General features: G+C 49.3%; 1 protein-coding gene across 1 annotated transcript in view; it reads right to left on the reverse strand.

The window, feature by feature from the left end:
* The window catches only part of HSPA12A (heat shock protein family A (Hsp70) member 12A), a 139635-nt gene that overhangs the window by 82478 nt on the left and 37562 nt on the right, over nt 1-19595 (reverse strand). The window contains exons 5-6 of the mRNA XM_069754389.1: nt 17012-17116; nt 16812-16928 (exon numbers count right to left, since the gene is read on the reverse strand). Of these exons, the coding sequence (XP_069610490.1) occupies nt 16812-16928; nt 17012-17116 (222 nt within the window). The remainder of the gene's footprint in view (nt 1-16811; nt 16929-17011; nt 17117-19595) is intronic.

Here is a 19595-nt window from a genome sequence, read left to right on the forward strand (position 1 = left end):
ATGGAGATAGTATGTGCCCCCCACATCCTCCTCCGGGGGCTTCTCTGTCCTCATCTACATCCATAGACATTAATATGGAGAAAGTATGTGCCCCCCACATCCTCCTCCGGGGGCTTCTCTGTCCTCATCTACATCCATAGACATTAATATGGAGAAAGTATGTGCCCCCCACATCCACTTCCGGGGGCTTCTCTGTCCTCATCTACATCCATAGACATTAATATGGAGAAAGTATGTGCCCCCCACATCCTCCTCCGGGGGCTTCACTGTCCTCATCTACATCCATAGACATTAATATGGAGAAAGTATGTGCCCCCCACATCCTCCTCCGGGGGCTTCACTGTCCTCATCTACATCTATAGACATTAATATGGAGACAGTATGTGCCCCCCACATCCACCTCCGGGGGCTTCTCTGTCCTCATCTACATCCATAGATATTAATATGGAGAAAGTATGTGCCCCTCACATCCTCCTCCGGGGGCTTCACTGTCCTCATCTACATCCACAGACATTAATATGGAGAAAGTATGTGCCCCCCACATCCTCCTCCGGGGGCTTCACTGTCCTCATCTACATCCATAGACATTAATATGGAGAAAGTATGTGCCCCCCACATCCTCCTCCGGGGGCTTCACTGTCCTCATCTACATCTATAGACATTAATATGGAGACAGTATGTGCCCCCCACATCCACCTCCGGGGGCTTCTCTGTCCTCATCTACATCCATAGATATTAATATGGAGAAAGTATGTGCCCCTCACATCCTCCTCCGGGGGCTTCACTGTCCTCATCTACATCTATAGACATTAATATGGAGAAAGTATGTGCCCCCCACATCCTCCTCCGGGGGCTTCTCTGTCCTCATCTACATCCATAGACATTAATATGGAGAAAGTATGTGCCCCCCACATCCTCCTCCGGGGGCTTCTCTGTCCTCATCTACATCCATAGACATTAATATGGAGAAAGTATGTGCCCCCCACATCCTCCTCCGGGGGCTTCACTGTCCTCATCTACATCCACAGACATTAATATGGAGAAAGTATGTGCCCCCCACATCCTCCTCCGGGGGCTTCACTGTCCTCATCTACATCCACAGACATTAATATGGAGAAAGTATGTGCCCCCCACATCCTCCTCCGGGGGCTTCACTGTCCTCATCTACATCCATAGACATTAATATGGAGAAAGTATGTGCCCCCCATATCCTCCTCCGGGGGCTTCACTGTCCTCATCTACATCCACAGACATTAATATGGAGAAAGTATGTGCCCCCCACATCCTCCTCCGGGGGCTTCACTGTCCTCATCTGCATCCATAGACATTAATATGGAGAAAGTATGTGCCCCCCACATCCTCCTCCGGGGGCTTCACTGTCCTCATCTACATCCACAGACATTAATATGGAGAAAGTATGTGCCCCCCACATCCTCCTCCGGGGGCTTCACTGTCCTCATCTACATCCACAGACATTAATATGGAGAAAGTATGTGCCCCCCACATCCTCCTCCGGGGGCTTCACTGTCCTCATCTACATCCACAGACATTAATATGGAGAAAGTATGTGCCCCCCACATCCTCCTCCGGGGGCTTCACTGTCCTCATCTACATCCACAGACATTAATATGGAGAAAGTATGTGCCCCCCACATCCTCCTCCGGGGGCTTCACTGTCCTCATCTACATCCATAGACATTAATATGGAGAAAGTATGTGCCCCTCACATCCTCCTCCGGGGGCTTCACTGTCCTCATCTACATCCACAGACATTAATATGGAGATAGTATGTGCCCCCCACATCCTCCTCCGGGGGCTTCTCTGTCCTCATCTACATCCATAGACATTAATATGGAGAAAGTATGTGCCCCCCACATCCTCCTCCGGGGGCTTCTCTGTCCTCATCTACATCCATAGACATTAATATGGAGAAAGTATGTGCCCCCCACATCCACTTCCGGGGGCTTCTCTGTCCTCATCTACATCCATAGACATTAATATGGAGACAGTATGTGCCCCCCACATCCACCTCCGGGGGCTTCTCTGTCCTCATCTACATCCATAGATATTAATATGGAGAAAGTATGTGCCCCTCACATCCTCCTCCGGGGGCTTCACTGTCCTCATCTACATCCACAGACATTAATATGGAGAAAGTATGTGCCCCCCACATCCTCCTCCGGGGGCTTCTCTGTCCTCATCTACATCCATAGACATTAATATGGAGAAAGTATGTGCCCCCCACATCCTCCTCCGGGGGCTTCTCTGTCCTCATCTACATCCATAGACATTAATATGGAGAAAGTATGTGCCCCCCACATCCTCCTCCGGGGGCTTCACTGTCCTCATCTACATCCACAGACATTAATATGGAGAAAGTATGTGCCCCCCACATCCTCCTCCGGGGGCTTCACTGTCTTCATCTACATCCATAGACATTAATATGGAGAAAGTATGTGCCCCCCACATCCACCTCCGGGGGCTTCTCTGTCCTCATCTACATCCATAGACATTAATATGGAGAAAGTATGTGCCCCTCACATCCACCTCCGGGGGCTTCTCTGTCCTCATCTACATCCATAGACATTAATATGGAGAAAGTATGTGCCCCCCACATCCTCCTCCGGGGGCTTCTCTGTCCTCATCTACATCCATAGACATTAATATGGAGAAAGTGTGTGCCCCCCACATCCTCCTCCGGGGGCTTCACTGTCCTCATCTACATCCATAGACATTAATATGGAGAAAGTGTGTGCCCCCCACATCCTCCTCCGGGGGCTTCTCTGTCCTCATCTACATCCATAGACATTAATATGGAGAAAGTATGTGCCCCCCACATCCACCTCCGGGGGCTTCACTGTCCTCATCTACATCCATAGACATTAATATAGAGACAGTATGTGCCCCCCACATCCTCCTCCGGGGGCTTCACTGTCCTCATCTACATCCATAGACATTAATATGGAGACAGTATGTGCCCCCCACATCCTCCTCCGGGGGCTTCTCTGTTCTCATCTACATCCATAGACATTAATATGGAGAAAGTATGTGCCCCCCACATCCTCCTCCGGGGGCTTCTCTGTCCTCATCTACATCCACAGACATTAATATGGAGAAAGTATGTGCCCCCCACATCCTCCTCCGGGGGCTTCTCTGTCCTCATCTACATCCATAGACATTAATATGGAGAAAGTATGTGCCCCCCACATCCTCCTCCGGGGGCTTCTCTGTCCTCATTTACATCCATAGACATTAATATGGAGACCGTATGTGCCCCCCACATCCACCTCCGGGGGCTTCACTGTCCTCATCTACATCTATAGACATTAATATGGAGAAAGTATGTGCCCCCCACATCCTCCTCCGGGGGCTTCACTGTCCTCATCTACATCCATAGACATTAATATGGAGACAGTATGTGCCCCCCACATCCACCTCCGGGGGCTTCACTGTCCTCCTCTACATCCATAGACATTAATATGGAGACAGTATGTGCCCCCCACATCCTCCTCCGGGGGCTTCTCTGTCCTCATCTACATCCATAGACATTAATATGGAGAAAGTATGTGCCCCCCACATCCACCTCCGGGGGCTTCACTGTCCTCCTCTACATCCATAGACATTAATATGGAGACAGTATGTGCCCCCCACATCCACCTCCGGGGGCTTCACTGTCCTCATCTACATCCATAGACATTAATATGGAGACAGTATGTGCCCCCCACATCCTCCTCCGGGGGCTTCTCTGTCCTCATCTACATCCATAGACATTAATATGGAGACAGTATGTGCCCCCCACATCCACCTCCGGGGGCTTCACTGTCCTCCTCTACATCCATAGACATTAATATGGAGAAAGTATGTGCCCCCCACATTCTCCTCCGGGGGCTTCACTGTCCTCCTCTACATCCATAGACATTAATATGGAGAAAGTATGTGCCCCCCACATTCTCCTCCGGGGGCTTCACTGTCCTCATCTACATCCATAGACATTAATATGGAGAAAGTATGTGCCCCCCACATCCTCCTCCGGGGGCTTCACTGTCCTCATCTACATCCACAGACATTAATATGGAGAAAGTATGTGCCCCCCACATCCTCCTCCGGGGGCTTCTCTGTCCTCATCTACATCCATAGACATTAATATGGAGACAGTATGTGCCCCCCACATCCACCTCCGGGGGCTTCACTGTCCTCCTCTACATCCATAGACATTAATATGGAGAAAGTATGTGCCCCCCACATTCTCCTCCGGGGGCTTCACTGTCCTCCTCTACATCCATAGACATTAATATGGAGAAAGTATGTGCCCCCCACATCCACCTCCGGGGGCTTCTCTGTCCTCATCTACATCCATAGACATTAATATGGAGAAAGTATGTGCCCCCCACATCCACCTCCGGGGGCTTCACTGTCCTCCTCTACATCCATAGACATTAATATGGAGAAAGTATGTGCCCCCCACATTCTCCTCCGGGGGCTTCACTGTCCTCCTCTACATCCATAGACATTAATATGGAGAAAGTATGTGCCCCCCACATCCTCCTCCGGGGGCTTCACTGTCCTCATCTACATCCATAGACATTAATATGGAGAAAGTATGTGCCCCCCACATCCTCCTCCGGGGGCTTCACTGTCCTCATCTACATCCATAGACATTAATATGGAGACAGTATGTGCCCCCCACATCCTCCTCCGGGGGCTTCACTGTCCTCATCTACATCCATAGACATTAATATGGAGACAGTATGTGCCCCCCACATCCTCCTCCGGGGGCTTCACTGTCCTCATCTACATCCATAGACATTAATATGGAGACAGTATGTGCCCCCCACATCCACCTCCGGGGGCTTCACTGTCCTCATCTACATCCATAGACATTAATATGGAGAAAGTATGTGCCCCCCACATCCTCCTCCGGGGGCTTCACTGTCCTCATCTACATCCATAGACATTAATATGGAGAAAGTATGTGCCCCCCACATCCACCTCCGGGGGCTTCTCTGTCCTCATCTACATCCATAGACATTAATATGGAGAAAGTATGTGCCCCCCACATCCACCTCCGGGGGCTTCTCTGTCCTCATCTACATCCATAGACATTAATATGGAGAAAGTATGTGCCCCCCACATCCTCCTCCGGGGGCTTCACTGTCCTCATCTACATCCATAGACATTAATATGGAGACAGTATGTGCCCCCCACATCCTCCTCCGGGGGCTTCTCTGTCCTCATCTACATCCATAGACATTAATATGGAGAAAGTATGTGCCCCCCACATCCTCCTCCGGGGGCTTCTCTGTCCTCATCTACATCCATAGACATTAATATGGAGAAAGTATGTGCCCCCCACATCCACCTCCGGGGGCTTCTCTGTCCTCATCTACATCCATAGACATTAATATGGAGAAAGTATGTGCCCCCCACATCCACCTCCGGGGGCTTCTCTGTCCTCATCTACATCCATAGACATTAATATGGAGACAGTATGTGCCCCCCACATCCTCCTCCGGGGGCTTCTCTGTCCTCATCTACATCCATAGACATTAATATGGAGAAAGTATGTGCCCCCCACATCCTCCTCCGGGGGCTTCTCTGTCCTCATCTACATCCATAGACATTAATATGGAGAAAGTATGTGCCCCCCACATCCACTTCCGGGGGCTTCTCTGTCCTCATCTACATCCATAGACATTAATATGGAGACAGTATGTGCCCCCCACATCCTCCTCCGGGGGCTTCACTGTCCTCCTCTACGTCCACAGACATTAATATGGAGAAAGTATGTGCCCCCCACATCCACCTCCGGGGGCTTCACTGTCCTCCTCTACGTCCACAGACATTAATATGGAGAAAGTATGTGCCCCCCACATCCACCTCCGGGGGCTTCACTGTCCTCCTCTAAGTCCACAGACATTAATATGGAGACAGTATGTGCCCCCCACATCCACCTCCGGGGGCTTCACTGTCCTCATCTACATCCATAGACATTAATATGGAGAAAGTATGTGCCCCCCACATCCACCTCCGGGGGCTTCTCTGTCCTCATCTACATCCATAGACATTAATATGGAGAAAGTATGTGCCCCCCACATCCTCCTCCGGGGGCTTCTCTGTCCTCATCTACATCCATAGACATTAATATGGAGAAAGTATGTGCCCCCCACATCCACCTCCGGGGGCTTCTCTGTCCTCATCTACATCCATAGACATTAATATGGAGAAAGTATGTGCCCCCCACATCCACCTCCGGGGGCTTCTCTGTCCTCATCTACATCCATAGACATTAATATGGAGAAAGTATGTGCCCCCCACATCCTCCTCCGGGGGCTTCTCTGTCCTCATCTACATCCATAGACATTAATATGGAGAAAGTATGTGCCCCCCACATCCACTTCCGGGGGCTTCTCTGTCCTCATCTACATCCATAGACATTAATATGGAGAAAGTATGTGCCCCCCACATCCTCCTCCGGGGGCTTCTCTGTCCTCCTCTACGTCCACAGACATTAATATGGAGAAAGTATGTGCCCCCCACATCCTCCTCCGGGGGCTTCACTGTCCTCATCTACATCCATAGACATTAATATGGAGACAGTATGTGCCCCCCACATCCACCTCCGGGGGCTTCACTGTCCTCCTCTACGTCCACAGACATTAATATGGAGAAAGTATGTGCCCCCCACATCCTCCTCCGGGGGCTTCACTGTCCTCATCTACATCCATAGACATTAATATGGAGACAGTATGTGCCCCCCACATCCACCTCCGGGGGCTTCACTGTCCTCCTCTACGTCCACAGACATTAATATGGAGAAAGTATGTGCCCCCCACATCCACCTCCGGGGGCTTCACTGTCCTCCTCTACGTCCACAGACATTAATATGGAGAAAGTGTGTGCCCTCCACATCCTCCTCCGGGGGCTTCACTGTCCTCCTCTACGTCCACAGACATTAATATGGAGAAAGTATGTGCCCCCCACATCCACCTCCGGGGGCTTCACTGTCCTCCTCTACGTCCACAGACATTAATATGGAGACAGTATGTGCCCCCCACATCCACCTCCGGGGGCTTCACTGTCCTCATCTACATCCATAGACATTAATATGGAGAAAGTATGTGCCCCCCACATCCACCTCCGGGGGCTTCACTGTCCTCATCTACATCCATAGACATTAATATGGAGAAAGTATGTGCCCCCCACATCCACCTCCGGGGGCTTCACTGTCCTCATCTACATCCATAGACATTAATATGGAGACAGTATGTGCCCCCCACATCCACCTCCGGGGGCTTCTCTGTCCTCATCTACATCCATAGACATTAATATGGAGAAAGTATGTGCCCCCCACATCCTCCTCCGGGGGCTTCTCTGTCCTCATCTACATCCATAGACATTAATATGGAGACAGTATGTGCCCCCCACATCCTCCTCCGGGGGCTTCACTGTCCTCATCTACATCTATAGACATTAATATGGAGAAAGTATGTGCCCCCCACATCCTCCTCCGGGGGCTTCTCTGTCCTCATCTACATCCATAGACATTAATATGGAGAAAGTATGTGCCCCCCACATCCACTTCCGGGGGCTTCTCTGTCCTCATCTACATCCATAGACATTAATATGGAGACAGTATGTGCCCCCCACATCCTCCTCCGGGGGCTTCACTGTCCTCCTCTACGTCCACAGACATTAATATGGAGAAAGTATGTGCCCCCCACATCCACCTCCGGGGGCTTCACTGTCCTCCTCTACGTCCACAGACATTAATATGGAGAAAGTATGTGCCCCCCACATCCACCTCCGGGGGCTTCACTGTCCTCCTCTACGTCCACAGACATTAATATGGAGAAAGTGTGTGCCCCCCACATCCTCCTCCGGGGGCTTCACTGTCCTCCTCTACGTCCACAGACATTAATATGGAGAAAGTATGTGCCCCCCACATCCACCTCCGGGGGCTTCACTGTCCTCCTCTACGTCCACAGACATTAATATGGAGAAAGTATGTGCCCCCCACATCCACCTCCGGGGGCTTCACTGTCCTCATCTACATCCATAGACATTAATATGGAGAAAGTATGTGCCCCCCACATCCACCTCCGGGGGCTTCACTGTCCTCCTCTACGTCCACAGACATTAATATGGAGAAAGTGTGTGCCCCCCACATCCTCCTCCGGGGGCTTCACTGTCCTCCTCTACGTCCACAGACATTAATATGGAGAAAGTATGTGCCCCCCACATCCACCTCCGGGGGCTTCACTGTCCTCCTCTACGTCCACAGACATTAATATGGAGAAAGTATGTGCCCCCCACATCCACCTCCGGGGGCTTCACTGTCCTCATCTACATCCATAGACATTAATATGGAGAAAGTATGTGCCCCCCACATCCACCTCCGGGGGCTTCACTGTCCTCCTCTACGTCCACAGACATTAATATGGAGTCTCTCCTCTGCAGATATTGCTCTTCTGGCATTTCCATGATATTTTGGAGACATGTTTGGGAATGTTTGTCTTTTCATCCCAGAAGACCATTTGTGGGGTCAGACCCTGATGTTGGAGAGGGGCCGAGCTCACAATCTCCGGGGTTTTGGATTTGGTTGGGGGGTCACGGCTCTGTGTGGCCGCTCATGTTCTCCCCTCCATGTCTGTATGGCCCTAGTGCATTGGGTGCAGTCATGGGGGGCAGACAAGGGTCTTCCCCAAACTGTTTCCAACACAAAGCTGAAGTTACAATTATCCACAATCTCTTGTGGTGAAGATGAAGATTCCCCATCACTTGAGCTGGGGGTTCGAGGTCGCCCCCTGATAATAGCACATAGCATTACCCCCTCCAGCATCAGGGGGAAACGTCCTCCTGGAATCACCAAATCTAGACTCCTTCATACACAGATAGAGAATTGCGATCCGTCAATCCACAGAGTCCAGTGGTGGCGGCTTTACACCACTCCATCAGACGCTTGGCATTGTGCTGGGTGATGTACGTCAGCATACAGCTGCTCGGCCATGAAGCTCCCAGCGGTGGCGCAGTGTTTGTGGTGATACCAGAGGAGGTCTGGATTCAGCAGCCATTGGGTTAGCAGAGCGGTGGTCACTTCACTGTCCTCTGCTCCTCAGGACTCACCCCCATGCTCTTTAACATTATGGGGTCTCCACTTCATGGCAGAGTGGCTGCAGTCCCTTTCACTTCTCAGTAATAACACTCACAGGTGAAGGGGGAGATCCAGGAGGAAGAAATGTCATGGATGGACTTGTTCCCCTGGTGGCTCCTATTATAGGACCGTGCTGGTATCAGTGAGTTCTGCACCACCGGCCATTATGTCACAAGGTGATGTGAGGACAGTGGACTTTTGTAGACAGACGTCTGGCTCATAGCCCAATGTTGGGCTGATGCCTCCGGATGGGTTGTGTGGATGCTGCTGACTTTACTCGGTCTGTGAGGTCACTTGTAGCACAGGACGGATCACTATGTGCCCGTCACGGATTTACCGTGACAGAGTGTCCAGAAGACTGCGGGGTCTGATTTCACATACTCCTGCACTGATTAGAAGCAATTCACCATCATATTAAGCAGTGCAGGTTTATGCTAGCAGTACAGGGGTTAATCTGTTCAGTTGTAGCTTTTCTGCTATGGTTGTCTCAGCTGTTCAGTGTTGGCCACTCCACTCTGCTATATATACTTGCCTATAGCAATCAGGGATTGTCCGTGTTAGTTTCATACTGCCTGGTTCTGGAGGTGTTGGTTGTTAGGAGGCATTTGGAGTGTTGTTCTAAAGACTGTTGCTTGATGATTTGTCTGTGTACTCATCCTCTCCTATTTTGTTTTTCCTTTCCTTCCTCAGGTAGTTTGTGGTTTACATCTACAGGTAGGGGCCATGCAGTTAGAATGCTCAGAAAGTATTGCCCGTTATGTGCCAGAGGGTCGGCCCGCTCCTGTGGTTCTTCGACTACCCTGGCCTACAATGCATAATCTGGTGGTAGACGGGCAGACCAGAGAGGTGGTTAAGGGGAGTATTTGCAAAGACACTGCTTGGCCACTCGTCTAGCTAGGGTGGGTACCTAATCTCTGCCTCAATACCTGTCTGACTTTGGGGATGTTTTCAGAACAGGGGAATCACGAACTTCCTTCCTTCGTCTTTATGATTCCCCAGTTAATTTTATACCTGGGGTCAAGCTGCCAAAGAGCAGGTAATGTAATATTTCTGGTCCAGAGAGGCAGGCCATGAAGGTCTACATTGCTGAAAGTTTGGCAAGGTGCCATATCAGGTCTTCCTTATCTTTCGTTGCAGTGGAGTTTTTCTTTGTAATTGGGTCACGGTCCAGGATCCGTATCTGCTCCCTCTCATTCCGAACCTCTAATCAGATTGTGGGAGCCAAATGATATTCTAAACTGGAGCTCTGGGGGTAGGGGTTCTGTTAGCAGTGTGGGGGTTAATCTGTTCAGTTGAGACCTAATGGAGCTTTCCGGCTTTGATCGTCTCAGCTGTTCAGTGTTGGTCACTGTGAGGAAAATGTGTATAATGAGTTTTAGTTTCCCTTGCCAGCACATATAGGGTGGGCGTTGACCCCCCTTCTTTCTTTGCTTGCTGGAATGTGTGTGAAGCCCTGCCCCCAAGCCCAGGACTGCCCTGCCCCCAAGCCCAGGAAGGTTTATTGCGCTTGTAGCAGCCCAAAGCTCCCTCCAGCTGAAACTGGTCTGATTATCCTTCTCAAAGACATGCGGTTCTTTGTTCGGTTATAGTAAGATATTAGGCCACCGATTTGGGCTAGAAAAATAATAAGGATATATTGCTAACCTCCATCGGCGGATCTATCAGCCACTGTAAGCAGAAGCTTCTAATTCCAACAGGGAAAAAAGTATGGATTTCTCTGGAACTGCATGTCCCAAATAGCCCAAATTTGTTTCATTAGAAAGCCAATTTTAAAATAAGCTGAATGCTGGGTGTGTTATTATTCTGACATATTCTGGAGTGGAGATACGAGCATTATACAAATTTGTGTTAACTTTGGTGAGTCTGAGGAGATGCGAGGGACTGAGGAAACCAACCCTTTTTGTGATGTCACGAGGCTGGGGTTTAAAAGTCTCTACCCTTAACCCAGCCTTCAGTAGTCTTAGTCTGAATCTTACCTGAGGAGCTGTTTCTACCCAGACCTCCTGGTTTTGCCTGACATGATCTGAAAACATGTGAGTTTTACCTCTCTTCTTTAATTCATGTTATTTTTATAATTACCTTGTACATATTTTCAATTGTCTCATATTGTAACATCTTTTTATAAACACTGCCTTAATTTTAACGGAGTAAAATACATAAAATACTAGTTTCGTTCTTCCTGCTCTAAAACGTACCCTAAGTCTTCTGAAGGGAATTACGCTACTGTTTTGCGTTAGCTTCGGACCCGTTTAAACGAAGCTGGTGGCAGCATACTGTGTGCTGTGTCTTTGGGAGTCGTTGTAGTGACTGCGGCGTTGATAATTATTGTTCCTGCCTGAGTGGGAGTATTTAAATCGCCTCGCTGCAGCGTGCCCAATAGCCAGTACATAGCAGGCAGCCTTTCTGGCGACTAATTACCCAGGGTGCAGTACCTAATCTGACCTGAGGGTAAGGGGGGCGCCAGAAGGCTGCAAGTTCAAGCGGAACTGTAAAGCGGGATATACATAAATCCCTGCAGTTCGTGGTGTATTGAAGAGCAGTGGGATACCTAAAATGAGCCCCTGCTGTAAACTAAGAGGTCAATAACCTTGTGTGTGTGTTTTTTCATCACATTGTAGCAGTGGAGGGATAACTAAGATAAGCCCCCTGCACATGTGATAGCCGTCTTTTGGCCTAAAGTCACCCCGATCCGTGACGTGGGAGTGGCGTTCGCGGTGTGATCATAACAATCACTCCCTTCAGCTACATATACTTGTCTATGGTAATCAGAATTGGCAGTGTTAGTTTCATACTGCCTGGTTCTGGAGTTGGAGGTGTTGTTCAGAAGACTGTTGCTTGGTGATTTGTTTGTGTGCATATCCTCATCCTTTCCCATGTTATTTTTCCTTCCTTTACCTCCCGATGTTCCACTTTGTTGTTTGCAAGTGCAGTATTTGTATGACTGGCATTTTTATTTATTCCTGTATCTCTTCTCTTGTTAGTCTGGTTTGTGTATTCTAACAACACAGATGTAACAGCGTCATTCTCCAAATCACAGCGGCAGCGCCATGAATAGACTTCCATGAGGGAACGTCGCACAAGTCCTAAACCCTGGATTGTGGTGTTGGGGTATAATATCCGGTAGCCGGACCCCTCTAGTCTTAATTCCCGGTCACTAAAAGCATGGCGTCACATTAATTTGTTGTGGACCCCGTTGTGCGGCCATTTCTCTAGTGTTCCGAATCCATTTTCCAGCAGGACAACATGAGGCCCCATGTTCCTCATCCTACTGTGAGCGCATGCACGGCCTAAATCTACTCCCATGGCTGCAGCGTCTCCGGACTTGTCTCCATCGAGCTCATCGGGTACGTCATTGGTCAGTGATTACAGAGGAGCAGTCGGCAGTGTGTCCGGCAGAACCTTCCTCAGATGACCGTTAATTACCTCAGTTACAGGTTGGAGGTGCCAGGATTTGTGCATGAGACCGGAGATGCCGGGATGTCTCCACGAGGCCGGAAGTGCCGGGATGTCTCCACGAGGCCGGAAGTGCCGGGATGTCTCCACGAGGCCGGAAATGCCGGGATGTCTCCACGAGGCCGGAAATGCCGGGATGTCTCCACGAGGCCAGAAATGCGGGGATGTCTCCACGAGGCCGGAAATGCCGTGATGTCTCCACTGGGCCAGAAATGCCGGGATGTCTCCACGAGGCCGGAAATGCCGGGATGTCTCCACGAGGCCAGAAATGCCGGGATGTCTCCACGAGGCCAGAAATGCCGGGATGTCTCCACGAGGATGGAGGTGCCAGGATTTGTGAACGAGGACGGAGGTGCCGGGATATCTCCACGAGGCCGGAAATGCCGGGATGTCTCCACAAGGCAAGAAGTGCCGGGATGTCTCCACGAGGATGGAGGTGCCAGGATTTGTGCACGAGGACGGAGGTGCCGGGATGTCTCCACGAGGCCAGAAGTGCCGGGATTTCTCCATGAGGCCGGAGCCTCTGCAGGGCGGTCGTGGTGAGCGAGTCCAGTATGGCAGATGTGACAGTGATGGCCACACAGGAGCGACCTTCCCACTTCTGCAATAAGGAGTGACCGTGGATGTGGAGAAGTGACAGAAAACCCTTAGAAGCTAATGGAGGGGGATGGGGGCCGCTGGATACGATGGCGGACGTACACTACACATTATGGCTGATGATGCTCGCCCCCATATAACAGGGAGTCACCGCACAGATCAATAGAAAAGTCACACGAGACGCAACCGACATGAGGCAAAGCCAGAGAGCGTGGCCCGGAGCCCGGCTATAGGTACAAGGACTGTGGCTACGGGGACGGACATTCTGGCTACAGGTACAAGGACTGTGGCTACGGGGACGGACATTCTGGCTACAGGTACAAGGACTGTGGCTACGGGGACGGACATTCTGGCTATAGGTACAAGGACTGTGGCTACGGGGACGGACATTCTGGCTACAGGTACGGGGACTGTGGCTACGGGGACGGACATTCTGGCTACAGGTACAAGGACTGTGGCTACGGGGACGGACATTCTGGCTATAGGTACAAGGACTGTGGCTACGGGGACGGACATTCTGGCTATAAGTACAAGGACTGTGGCTACGGGGACGGACATTCTGGCTATAAGTACAAGGACTGTGGCTACGGGGACGGACATTCTGGCTATAAGTACAAGGACTGTGGCTACGGGGACGGACATTCTGGCTACAGGTACAAGGACTGTGGCTACGGGGACGGACATTCTGGCTATAGGTACGGGGACTGTGGCTACGGGGATGGACATTCTGGCTACAGGTACAAGGACTGTGGCTACGGGGACGGACATTCTGGCTACAGGTACGGGGACTGTGGCTACGGGGATGGACATTCTGGCTATAGGTACAAGCACTGTGGCTACGGGGACGGACATTCTGGCTACAGGTACAAGGACTGTGACTACGGGGACGGACATTCTGGCTATAGGTACAAGGACTGTGGCTACGGGGATGGACATTCTGGCTACAGGTACGGGGACTGTGGCTACGAGGACGGACATTCTGTCTATAGGTACAAGGACTGTGGCTACGGGGATGGACATTCTGGCTATAGGTACAAGGACTGTGGCTACGGGGACGGACATTCTGGCTACAGGTACGGGGACTGTGGCTACGGGGACGGACATTCTGGCTACAGGTACAAGGACTGTGGCTACGGGGACGGACATTCTGGCTATGGTGCTTGGGATTATGGCTATGGGTTTGGGATTGTAGCTATGACGACTGGGGATTGTGACTACGAGAACAGGGGTTGTGGCTGTAGGGACTGTGGCTACGAGTATTTTGGCTACGGGGATTGAGGCAACGGAGATTGGGGCTACTGGGACTATGGCTACGGGAACAGGGCTCGTGACTACAGGGATGGAGACTCCGACTACAGGGAATGGGATTGTGGCTAAGGAGACTGACAACGGGGATTGTAGATATTGGACTGTCTGTGGCTACGGGGACTGTGGTTCTGATATTCATCACTAGTTACTTCCTGCTGGTACTACCAATACTAGCCATTGAAGCTGTTCTACGCCCGGGTGGTGAGCATTTATATTGGTATATGGTCTCCATCCTCTCATATGGTGCTCCCATCCTGCGCCCCCAACCTGTCATGTGCTGCTCCTATCCTGCACCCCCAACCTGTCATGTGCTGCTCCCATTCTGCGCCCCCATCCTATCATGTGCTGCTCCCATCCTGCACCCCCATCCTATCATGTGCTGCTCCCATCCTGCACCCCCATCCTATCATGTGCTGCTCCCATCCTGCACCCCCATCCTATCATGTGCTGCTCCCATCCTGCACCCCCATCCTATCATGTGCTGCTCCCATCCTGCACCCCCATCCTATCATGTGCTGCTCCCATCCTGCACCCCCATCCTATCATGTGCTGCTCCCATCCTGCACCCCCATTCTGTCATGTGCAATAAAAAGTCACTGAATTGCTGCGCTGACGTATTATATATATAGATTCAGTATATAAAAATGGCACTGGAAAGTGCGGACTGCGCAGGCTCCGATTCCGGCGGCACAACCCTCCTGAGCCACAATCATCATCCCCGGATATGTACCTTAGAAAATGGCGCCTGAAGTGCACTATACACATGCGTCATTTCCAACGGAGGATTCATGCCCCGGCCTCCGGCCCAAACAGGCCCCGCAGCAATACCAGATAGATACCGTATATACTCGAGTATAAGCCGACCCAAGTATAAGCCGAGACCCCTAATTTTGCCACAAAAAACTTATTGATCCGAGTATAAGCCTAGGGTGGGAAATGCAGCAGCTACCGGTAAAATAAAAAAAAAAAATAGATACCAATAAAAGTGAAAATAATGGAGACATCAGTAGGTTAAGTGTTTTTGAATATCCATATTGAATCAGGAGCCCCATATAATGCTCCATACAGTTCTTTATGGCCTCATAATATGCCCCATATGCTGCTGCGATTAAAAAAAAAAAACACGGCATACTGACCTCTCATCACTGGGGGTGGGGTCGGGGGTGGGGAGAGGTGACGGGGGCCTGAGCAGGTGGGGACACCGGTGTGCTATGTGACCCCGTGGCATTAGATGGCAGAGGTGACCCCGTGCATTAGACGGCAGAGGTGACCCCGTGGCATTAGACGGCAGAGGTGACCCCGTGGCATTAGACGGCAGAGGTGACCCCGTGCATTAGACGGCAGAGGTGACCCCGTCGCATTAGATGGCAGAGGTGACCCCGAGGCATTAGATGGCAGAGGTGACCCCGTGGCATTAGACGGCAGAGGTGACCCCGGGGCATTAGACGGCAGAGGTGACCCCGTGCATTAGACGGCAGAGGTGACCCCGGGGCATTAGACGGCAGAGGTGACCCCGTGCATTAGACGGCAGAGGTGACCCCGTGGCATTAGAGGGCAGAGGTGACCCCGTGCATTAGACGGCAGAGGTGACCCCGGGGCATTAGACGGCAGAGGTGACCCCGTGCATTAGACGGCAGAGGTGACCCCGGGGCATTAGACGGCAGAGGTGACCCCGTGCATTAGACGGCAGAGGTGACCCCGTGGCATTAGAGGGCAGAGGTGACCCCGTGCATTAGACGGCAGAGGTGACCCCGTGGCATTAGACGGCAGAGGTGACCCCGTCGCATTAGATGGCAGAGGTGACCCCGAGGCATTAGACGGCAGAGGTGACCCCGTCGCATTAGATGGCAGAGGTGACCCCGAGGCATTAGACGGCAGAGGTGACCCCGTGGCATTAGATGGCAGAGGTGACCCCGTGCATTAGACGGCAGAGGTGACCCCGGGGCATTAGACGGCAGAGGTGACCCCGTCGCATTAGACGGCAGAGGTGACCCCGTGGCATTAGAGGGCAGAGGTGACCCCGTGCATTAGAGGGCAGAGGTGACCCCGTGGCATTAGAGGGCAGAGGTGACCCCGTGGCATTAGAGGGCAGAGGTGACCCCGTGGCATTAGAGGGCAGAGGTGACCCTGTGGCATTAGAGGGCAGAGGTGACCCCGTGGCATTAGAGGGCAGAGGTGACCCCGTGGCATTAGAGGGCAGAGGTGACCCCGTGGCATTAGAGGGCAGAGGTGACCCCGTGGCATTAGAGGGCAGAGGTGACCTGTTGGGTCACTCTCCTGGACACACATTTGGGGACGCTCACCTTGTAGGCCGCCTGCCTCATGAACTGCTTTGCCGGCTGCTTCCAGATGGCAGGGACAGTGATGACCCATCTGACCTCACCGTTCTCCATCTCTTCTCCGGCCTGGTCACTCAGCTCCTGAAAGGCAAAGAATATGGAAGATGGATGGACTGACCCCAGAGGTCGGACCGCTCCCCGATATGTAGAGGTCACCTCCTCACTTTCAGAGCTTGCTCCTTGAAGTATTGCAGAGCGAAGGCGAAGATCTCCAGCGCCTTCACTTTTTTTCCATTAGCTGCTACAAGATCAGTTTCCATTGTCAGGTCCTGAAAAGACGGAACAGAAATGATCATGTGTGATGTATATAATGTGTGATGTATATAATGTATGATGTGTGTGACGTATATAATGTGTGATGTGTGTGATGTATATAATGTGTGATGTGTGTGATGTATATAATGTGTGATGTGTGTGACGTATATAATGTGTGATGTGTGTGATGTATGTGACGCATATAATGTATGATGTGTGTGACGCATATAATGTGTGATGTGTGTGATGTATATAATGTGTGATGTGTGTGACGTATATAATGTGTGATGTGTGTGATGTATATAATGTGTGATGTGTGTGATGTATATAATGTGTGATGTGTGTGACGTATATAATGTGTGATGTGTGTGATGTATGTGACGCATATAATGTATGATGTGTGTGACGCATATAATGTGTGATGTGTGTGATGTATATAATGTGTGATGTGTGTGACGTATATAATGTGTGATGTGTGTGATGTATGTGACGTATATAATGTATGATGTGTGTGACGCATATAATGTGTGATGTGTGTGATGTATATAATGTGTGATGTGTGTGATGTATATAATGTGTGATGTGTGTGACGTATATAATGTGTGATGTGTGTGATGTATGTGACGCATATAATGTATGATGTGTGTGACGCATATAATGTGTGATGTGTGTGATGTATATAATGTGTGATGTGTGTGATGTATATAATGTGTGATGTGTGTGACGTATATAATGTGTGATGTGTGTGATGTATATAATGTGTGATGTGTGTGACGTATATAATGTGTGATGTGTGTGATGTATGTGACGTATATAATGTATGATGTGTGTGACGCATATAATGTGTGATGTGTGTGATGTATATAATGTGTGATGTGTGTGATGTATATAATGTGTGATGTGTGTGATGTATATAATGTGTGATGTGTGTGACGTATATAATGTGTGATGTGTGTGATGTATGTGACGCATATAATGTATGATGTGTGTGACGCATATAATGTGTGATGTGTGTGATGTATATAATGTGTGATGTGTGTGATGTATATAATGTGTGATGTGTGTGACGTATATAATGTGTGATGTGTGTGATGTATATAATGTGTGATGTGTGTGACGTATATAATGTGTGATGTGTGTGATGTATGTGACGCATATAATGTATGATGTGTGTGACGCATATAATGTGTGATGTGTGTGATGTATATAATGTGTGATGTGTGTGACGTATATAATGTGTGATGTGTGTGATGTATGTGACGTATATAATGTATGATGTGTGTGACGCATATAATGTGTGATGTGTGTGATGTATATAATGTGTGATGTGTGTGACGTATATAATGTGTGATGTGTGTGACGTATATAATGTATGATGTGTGTGACGTATATAATGTGTGATGTGTGTGATGTATATAATGTGTGATGTGTGTGACGTATATAATGTATGATGTGTGTGACGTATATAATGTGTGATGTGTGTGATGTATGTGACGTATATAATGTATGATGTGTGTGACGCATATAATGTGTGATGTGTGTGATGTATATAATGTGTGATGTGTGTGATGTATATAATGTGTGATGTGTGTGACGTATATAATGTGTGATGTGTGTGATGTATATAATGTGTGATGTGTGTGACGTATATAATGTATGATGTGTGTGACGTATATAATGTGTGATGTGTGTGATGTATATAATGTGTGATGTGTGTGACGTATATAATGTATGATGTGTGTGACGTATATAATGTGTGATGTGTGTGATGTATGTGACGTATATAATGTATGATGTGTGTGACGCATATAATGTGTGATGTGTGTGATGTATATAATGTGTGATGTGTGTGATGTATATAATGTGTGATGTGTGTGACGTATATAATGTGTGATGTGTGTGACGTATATAATGTATGATGTGTGTGACGTATATAATGTGTGATGTGTGTGATGTATGTGACGTATATAATGTGTGATGTGTGTGATGTGTGTGACGCATATAATGTGTGATGTGTGTGATGTATATAATGTGTGATGTGTGTGATGTATATAATGTGTGATGTGTGTGACGTATATAATGTGTGATGTGTGTGATGTATGTGACGTATATAATGTATGATGTGTGTGACGCATATAATGTGTGATGTATATAATGTGTGATGTGTGTGACGTATATAATGTGTGATGTGTGTGATGTATGTGACGCATATAATGTGTGATGTGTGATGTATATAATGTGTGATGTGTGTGATGTATATAATGTGTGATGTGTGTGACGTATATAATGTGTGATGTGTGTGATGTATGTGACGTATATAATGTATGATGTGTGTGACGTATATAATGTATGATGTGTGTGACATATATAATGTGTGATGAATGTGACGTATATAATGTGTGACGTATATAATGTGTGATGTGTGTGATGTATATAATGTGTGATGTATATAATGTGTGATGTGTATGATGTATATAATGTGTGATGTATATA

This window comes from Ranitomeya imitator, chromosome 2 (genome assembly GCF_032444005.1).
Source record: "Ranitomeya imitator isolate aRanImi1 chromosome 2, aRanImi1.pri, whole genome shotgun sequence".
Lineage (NCBI taxonomy): Eukaryota > Metazoa > Chordata > Amphibia > Anura > Dendrobatidae > Ranitomeya > Ranitomeya imitator.